This window comes from Porites lutea, chromosome 2, assembly GCF_958299795.1.
Source record: "Porites lutea chromosome 2, jaPorLute2.1, whole genome shotgun sequence".
Classification (NCBI taxonomy): Eukaryota; Metazoa; Cnidaria; class Anthozoa; order Scleractinia; family Poritidae; genus Porites; species Porites lutea.
The window spans coordinates 52,281,125-52,290,008 of NC_133202.1; the positions used below are offsets into that span (position 1 = coordinate 52,281,125).

Sequence of the window (8,884 nt, forward strand, 5' to 3'; positions counted from 1 at the left end):
CACACATTCCAATTATTAGCTGGCCGATAACTTTGTATGTACCTGTTTTTATAAAACTCACTTGGGATCATACGCGGAGCTGGCTGGCCATTTGGTCCATTATTCTCTATTGATTTGGTCCCATAGAGGAGCAAAAAGAGTATCATTCCATCTTAAAACAATTTTTTTCTATGGAGCCTTCTAAAGCAAATCCTTTGGGATAGTAAAAATTCTCCTTTCCTTTGTACAACTCGTAAGACCTTGCAATTCTTCCGAGCGTGTTCAGGTCTTTTTCCACAAAATGCAAAGGATAATAAACCAAACCATCCATTACTACTTGAGTTACCCTATCTAAGGATCAAACCAGAGACACAAAGCCAACAAGGTAAAAATGATACCCTATTTACGGTTCGAGATCCTCAGCGGTACTTACCTACCTAGCCCATACATGTATATGGGATTATTCCCCCCCCCCCCCCCCCCGAAGACTTCAAGTGTCACGTGGAAAGCAAACATGGATTGGGACGACGAATTCCAGGTTATTCATGAATTTTCTGTTGTTAAATGTTGCTTTTGTTATTTAAATATTTTTTGAATTCAAATATATGAAATGACTCATATCTTTTTTTTGGTGACATGTCACAGGAAGTTTCAAGTCTTTCATAAAAGCGATTCTCGTTGGTCACGTGATTAATTAAGGCAGAAAGATTTATGTCGGAAGACATGCATGTTTGACCAAAGAAAATAATTTAAGTTTATTACAAAGTGCGATGGAATTATTACAAATTGCGACAGCTTAGTTTTTTACAAAGTGCGATGGACAATTATTACAAATTGCGACAGCTTTTTTATTACAATGTGCGACACGGTTTATTACAAGTTGCGACAGGTATTACAAAGTGCGATGGATTTATTACAAATTGCGACGGGTATTACAAAGTGCGATGATTATTACAAATTGCGACAGTACAAACCACCCCTCCCCAACCTGAACCTGAGACTCACAAGACTGGCTAAATGAAAGTAAGACCTTTGTTGGTGGTCCGGCCAGGGTTTGTACTCACGGCCTCCCCCCCCCCCCCCCCCCCCCTCGGCAGACGAGTGTTCTTCCAAATAAACGTAGCCTGTGATCACAACCGTCGCTCCTCGCTCGGTTATCCCTTGGTTAAGATGAACGTCCCTAGCGGCTAAGGGCGAGGAGAGACGGCATCAATTCTTACAAACCATAAAGTTTTTAAGAATATTTATAACAGCGAGTCGTATTTGTGCCATTCTCCAGCAATAAATGATGGGATTTAACGACGAGTTTATAAAAACTATGGCTGTGGCAACGTCATAAGCGAGGGTAACTGATTGTGTAACACCTAATATTACTTCACTTTTGACGACTGAAATAAACGGAAGATAAAATGCCAGCATCAACCCATAAACATAAAGCACAGTCACGGCCGACTTTTTGCATTTTAGTACGTCGACTGTTCTACAAAATGGTTGACCCATCGTTTGATTCTGTTGAAATATCTGACGTTGATGCTTGCGAGCAATCTGGAAGATTTCAAATGTGCTTACGGCAGTCACTAGCGATGTCACTAATAATATTGAGGTGGGTATGATAATCCAGTTGCCCTTCAACCACAGCTTTAAAATTGTCAAAATAGACAAACATACCAATAAAGATGCTACCAGTGTTAGCACCCTTGGAACTGTGATGGTAGCCTTGTATCGCAAGTGGAGTTTCAAAGAAAGGAGTCTATCGAAGGAAACTCCGCTTACAATTACAAAAGATAAACTTCCCGTGATCCACCCAATGAAAAACTGCGAAAGTCTCAACTTACAGTACGCGTCGAAATTGCCAAGTAGTTCCGCTGATTTAAAAGCAACAAATAACGGCTGGCCAAGCGATCCAACAAGAAAATCAGAAAAAGCTAGGCAAAACAACAATGCAAATGATGGCGAATGAAGTTCTCTTGTTTTCCAAATGACAAGCATCGTCGCGCCATTAGCCATAACTGTGGTGTAAGCAAACAAAGAGGTAACAACGCACGATACAACACTGACAGTGATGCTCTCACTTGAATGTTGCCAAAAAACGTCCAAGAAAAAACACGTCAGGTTTGTTTCGCTCAAGTTTACTACCTTTGTTACCATTGATCTGAAAGATGCCATTGACGAAGCCTTGTCCAGAGTTGAGCTCTCCTTTAGGGTACTGTGGAAAATTAACAGCAGCTAGTTGTGCCGCACTGAAAACTGTACTGAGGATTATTTCGATTTTGGTTTCATCTGTAGCTTGCCGGTTCGATACCCTTTAGATATGAAAATAGCTGTTCTGTCGCTAGGCTTTGATAGATTCTGCAGCTGCCAGTATAATTTAAGCATAACCGTCATCATAAGCATAATTTGCACTTTTGGCTAGTTTTGAACCACCAAATTGTCATTTATTGATCATGCCACCAATTTTATTGGACCAAGGACACGTATTACAAATTGCGACAATTTTATTACAAAGTGCGACGATTATTTTAAAAAAGTACGACAGGTATTACAAAAGGCGGTTATTATTACAAAGTGCGATGATTTTATTTCCAAGTCCGACAATTCTGTTACAAAGTGCGACAGGACAAATAGCGTCTGAAATAGAAATCTGAAATAGGATCAGGATCAGGAATTCCCGGGGATACCCTCCTCTCTTCCCCCCCCCCCCCCCCGAGCGTTTAATGGGTCAGCCCAAGCGTAGAGGAAGTTTGTGCCGATATAAATTCCTAACGTTTTTGCTGTTAGTCCTATCGTTACGTAACGAGACGATGCCGAAAGAGTTGTGATCAGTTACTTTAAGCTACTGCAACTTATGTAACTGCACAAGGTGGCTCTTTTCAATGCTTCCTCTTTTATCTTAACAATTCAAAGGAAGGTTTATATTTTGTCTATTTATTAATTTATTAATTTATTATTTTTATTCTTTAACAAGCAAATATCTGAAAAGAGCTTAGAAAAACTTTCGAGGAGTGAAATTACTGCCCGAGGCGGAAACTACGCCTTTCTTAAAACCAATATCTGCTTTACGACAGTAAAAACGGGTATATAGATCGATAATAAAAAGGTCAATTGAGCCTTTTATGATCTATCAGTAGAAAAGCCTATCACGAAAAGTGGTCATGTTTTGGTGTTTGTGGTATTTTAAGGAAATACCACTACGTAAAGGAAATTGAGCCGTACCCTTCTCTTCAAGAATTGAAATTTGAAACGAAATTTAAAAGTTTCCTTGATCACTAGAAGTTATAACTGTTGCGTGGACTTTTTGATAAAAAAAAAAAAAACAGGTGCTCTTGTACCCGGCGGCTAAACTGCGGAGGAACAAGAGATGTTGGTCAGCCGCATTAGTCGATGTTTGATCATACCTCGCCAACCCAGACAAGTTACGGCACAAAGTCAAATCAACAGACACTGACACTAGGGCCCCTTCCAACTCAACGGAATAATCGGCAGCCCCAAATGACGCAATCATCTGAACTGAGATAAGGTTTTAATTACAGCTAGCACCGGCATCTTGAAGACCTTGGGTGCTGGTCCGGCCAGGGTTTTAACTCACGGCCATCCGTTTAGCATACCGGCACGCATATTAAGTACAGTCGTCCCTCCTCGCTCCTCGTCCCTTGATCCCGCGGAACGTCCTTAGCGGCCATGGATGACGAGAAACGGCTTTATTCGAAGGCTCGCCCCAGGAAAGTTTTGCTTGTGGAATCCGGAATCCTGGGCTTTGGAATTTAGAATATAGCTGAAGGAATCCGCTATTTTTTCCAAAATAATGCGCACTATACATACCTCCATGACCAGTACATTTTAGTTTGAATTTATCGCATCTTTTGAACCTAAAACATTGACAAGAGGGTCTCAATGGGGTTAACCGATAGGCGTAAAACAGCCAAGAATTTAGTCGATAGCCGTAAAAATTGAAAAATTTTAACCGTTAGCCGTAAATAGGGTAAAAAAGAGTTAACCGTAAAAGAAATTGTTACCTAGATTTGCTTCTTTTAAGGAAGGTGCTAAACTCACTTATGGCTGCGTTTTTTATTTCCCGGCTAGTGTGACTCCGTACGCACGTTAGGCGAAGCGCCTTTTACATGTTAACCAAGACCTAGGCTCCCTTTCCGGCGCTCTCTCCTGGAACTAATTTTTTCCATAGCGAAAGTGTGGCTTCTTGCTGGGGATTAATATTTGCAATTTTTTGGAGGTTGTGCCCTCGAAACACTAGTGAAACAACACGCAGAGATGTCAATGTTTGTAAAACACGTTGCCGATAAACAACATTTCCTTGTTTTTCTCTGACGCTACGGTAGACATTATGCCTTAAGTCCCTGTACGGCGTCTTCCCACGCAATCTCGGTCAAGGCATTTCGGTGGAGAACTCGCTCGGACCACGTGACCCGAAACGCACTGAGAAGCCGCACGGAATAATGAGGCCTACGGACAAGGCAACAGCAGACAGTCGTTCCGTACAGTCCTTCAATATCATTAAAAACACTGGATACGGGAATTTTGTTATTGACCGTTTTCACACTAGAGCTAGAAATGGATCATCAGTCTGAGACTACCCTGTGTACAGTCGCCCCCTCCCCCACAGACACCCCTTCTCCGATTTTTTCTGAGGGGAGGGGGCGGCTGTACACAGGCTATATGGAACGGATAATCCCGTCTTCAAAAGTCAGGTGGATTGTTCATTCAAAATTCCATTTTCATTCCATTCCATTTTCAAATTAAGACGTATTACCTACCTGACGCGAATCATCAAACGGACAACCCGTCTCACACGAATAATCCTTCTCTAGTGTGAAAACGGCCATTTCTGTTATAATGAATGTCGCGCCCCGGCCTTGAGTTGGGCGTTTGTGTGTCTGCTTTTGCTTTTTCACAAAGATTATTTTTAATTGACTATTGACATTTCTATGTGTAAAATAATATTAGAAGTGGAATACTTTATAAAAAGTATAATCTATCAAATGTTGACATTTTTCAAAAGAATAGCTTTTATCATCCCGAGATGATCCGAAGACCTTTATTTTGATTTAAAGGTACAAAAAAATACGGGTTAATTAATATTTAACTTTTTGAAACAAAAGAAGTTAATTTTTAACTTTTTCGTTAACCGTAACTGAAAAAAATTAACCGATAGCGGTAAAAGAGCCAAAATTTTAGCCGATAACCGTAAAAGCCACCACCCCATTGAGACCCTCTGACAATACTCACATTGAAATGTACTAGTCATGGATATATGTATTGTCCGCATTAATTTGGAAAAACTAGCATAACGTCATATCAGTGAATGTTGTAGCACGGATTTTTGACCGGTTCGTGGCAGCTTCTTACGCCCTGGTTCGTAGGATAGGTTTGTCTTGAAATTTCAAGGCGTTGCAGTGAATCAGTCTTAATGAAAGTTCCAGACATTATTAAATACATTATGAAGATTATGTGAAGAGATTTTAAAAAAATTCGTTCAAGCTGTTTCAGAGATATACGAAAAAGCGGTAAAATTCCATTTTTGAATGAAGTTGCACTTGGACAGGTGTTGAGAAAACAGTTTAGTTTTTAAGATCGCAAGAACGAAAATACTCCAAAATGTCCTGGCATCGAAATAAGACATTAAGCAGCATTCTGACGCTACTTAAGAATAATTTGAGTGATTTATAACGTTTTTATTGAATAATCTATCACGGCTATTGAAAATTTAAGGTTTGAAATATATTTTCGTTTTATTCGAATTCAAACATACAGAATTTTTTACTTCTTACGGAGGTCTAGATCGCGCAAAATTAGATGTTTTTCAATTTGAAAGTTTTTTGTTTATTGTTGTCATAGTCATATCGATTTTATTAAAACCTTCATTTTGACACATTTCAATCTATAGCCTATCATTGGTGAAAATTTTATAGCGATCAGACAAGGATAAAATCACTTTTAAAGCGATTGAAGAATATCGCTATGGCCTCTGAAAAACTATATCGAAACACCTTAAAACGTACTTTCAGTCCTAATACAGCTCAAGGAATCCGGAACCCCACTGACGTTTTGGAATCTAGAATCCAAGTTCCACTGACAAAGCCCTGAATCCAGTACAGGGAATCCGGAATCCACCGTGAATAATCCTGAATCCAAAAACATTAAATGGGGCGATTCAACCCAAACTTTCATTTATTTAGCCTATGTTTGTTGAGCCTCCCGGGCGGCGAAACTAGCTGAAGACGAGCATTACTGAAAAGCGGGGAACGGTAATTTTAAAGTGGGGCAGCTTCTCAGCCTTGTGGGTTTTTTTAATCGCCAAATACAATACTTACATTACCTCTAGCACCAAGGGTAACAGAAACCAAGGTTTATTTGGCTATTCCGTGGCACACATTCAGGAGGCGTCGCGAGTTGACTAAGTATTGTATAATTCATTGCTTTTATCTGTATCATGAAAAGATTCAAATTGTTACAACCTGCTGGAACATGTTACAACCTGAGCACTAGAGACATGATAAAATATAAGAAACAATACAACGCAAACACGAGGCTGAGAAAACGAAGCAGCCGCTTTTAATAAAGGTGTTTGAGCCCATAATATAACAGCAACAAAATAGCTAAGTTTAGACTGGTAGGCGTCAAGTAGTACAATAGTTAAAGGAAAGGGTCTAATTATCCCGATGGGATTCAGGTAAAATAAAGTAATCAAAAGCTGAAAGAAATTATTTTGGATCTCAAATAATAGCGGTACCCTCGAGAGAGGAAAGCATTCAAACCTAAGCCAAGTTGCCAAAGGAGTTCTTTTCTTGTACTATACTTGCATTTCTGTTTTACTTGGTATACTTTTATCAAACAATTTCAGAATATATAATGTTTTAACCGTACCATAGGGAGCCAAGTAATGATAGAATTTATTTAAGATGCAGCGATACTTAAAGAAACAGCTAGAGTCCTATTTTTGTTTGAATGATGCACGGAGGCAAAATGATCATTGTATGTGTCCATCAAATAGGGTCGATTAGTTGTGGGCGGATTGAAAAAGGAAGTTCAAATTAACAAAAAGCCTCTTACAGCAACAATTTTTTACTTACTTTAGAGGGGGTAGATACATTAGGGGGTAAAAAATGACGTCAAAGGGAATTATTCAAGGTAAACTAATGATTTAATAGTACATGGTGAAATATTATAATAATTAACAACACGCTGAAAAAATCATGGTGTAGTGATGACAAAAATACACGTCGGGTCCATGATAAGAGATGTACTGGCAAAAAATTGACTTGCGGTGCAATTTTATTAGAAACGATTTTGAAAAGAACGGGCCTCCATAATCATACTCTCATAACTCGCAAAGCGATCATTTGTCTTACAGATTGGTGCACAGAGCACCTAAGACTTAAAAAAAAAACAAAGAAAACTCGTCGACGTCCCATGTGGCCGCGTTTTTCGCCAACAACAATAGCGAACATTTTTGCATATTTCAAATGCATTGTTTCCAGCTGTGTTTCCTCACGCGAAATATCAATAATCTTGAAACTCGAAGACCATATAAAAAGACCGTTAATCTCGAGAATCTCAAATTAATTTGTGAAAAAAAAGGACCTAGCGGTTTCAACGTTATTTGTTTATTATTTTTTGTTAAAGTATACCAAAATATTTGCAAAACCGCTAACAAGAGCTCCTCAATAGATACTAATCAAATCCTTCTTTCTAACTAGCAATCGGCTAAAGCTATCTCCGTGATCTTTCACGCACGTTTTTTTGAAAAAAGATTGAAACAACTATGAGTTGGAATTGGGCTTCGTTTCCACAGATAACGACCGGGCTCCATAACGGTCGAACTTCAAGATTGTCCAGTTTTTACCACATTTCTAACCATAAAAACTTCATTCCAAAATATCTCGATAACGCTCACATAGATTTCACTTAAACTTCACGAAAGTCGAGGCGGATATTGGAGAAAAAAGCTTCCGTGAACGATTTTGGAAGAACAGTTCCCAGTGCCGAGAAATACTGCTACAAGTAAAATAGGTAATGGCGTCATTTCGTAGATAAGACAACTCTGGTGTCATTATAAAACCTGATCATAACAAATTCCCACCTTTATCTAATACAGCTGAGTTGGCAATTTTTCCAAATCTTTATTAATGACGACGAAGTCTATGCTCAAACGTGGGAGGTTTTGACCCTGAAGACCCTTATGGAGCCACTCTCACAAGAATCATTTTCTTTCAAACTGCGATTCGCCATTTTCACATCTTCCATAATACACCTTGTTTTCCCCAAGATATTTGCATTAGCAATGTCCTCAATTTCTGTTAGGACCACTGTAATACCCAGGAGAAAGTAAAGTCATTTTTTATTTATTTTTTTATTTTTTATTTTTAAGGGGGTGGGGTGGGGGAAACAAGGTGGATCAAGGGAGATGAGGAAATGACGGATTGTACCATGTCAACCAACCAATGGGAGCATTTGTTTTTCTGTTCCGCGTGCGTTTAGGAGAATTTTGAAAATCAAAGAGCAAACCGTTTTTGTTTACCAGAAATGACCTAATAGACGCCCTCTCTCAAATAAACGCCTTATATCTGATAAACGGCCCCTCTACACTTTTAAGTTTTTATTAGACGCTGGGGGGCTTTGCGCTTCATAAAAGTGTTACTTCAGTCATATTTACTATATACTTATTCTTCTTGTAACTTTTATCAGCATATAGCTTCTGCTTTTATACATAAATTGCTAACTATATAAACCCATTTTAGCCCGCAAAACAGCCGTTATTTTTTCGCGCTTTTCAGGCGAGCGAAGGCAAGCACGAATTGAGCGAGGGGGAAGGCGCCTTCCCCCGTCGCGCTTTGCTAGACTATACATTTTCAAAAGTGAACTAAAGCGACCGTTACAGATTATGACGAGA

The 8,884-nt window shown here is 39.1% G+C and overlaps 1 protein-coding gene across 1 annotated transcript; it reads right to left on the reverse strand.

Annotated features, from left to right (window-relative positions):
* Positions 1-1,188: 1,188 nt before the first annotated feature.
* Positions 1,189-2,295, reverse strand: LOC140928925 (trace amine-associated receptor 7f-like). The gene has a single exon (XM_073378725.1). The coding sequence runs from the start codon at positions 2,143-2,145 to the stop codon at positions 1,189-1,191; it is 957 nt and encodes a 318-aa protein (XP_073234826.1). The 5' UTR covers positions 2,146-2,295.
* Between the last annotated feature and the right edge of the window lie 6,589 nt (positions 2,296-8,884).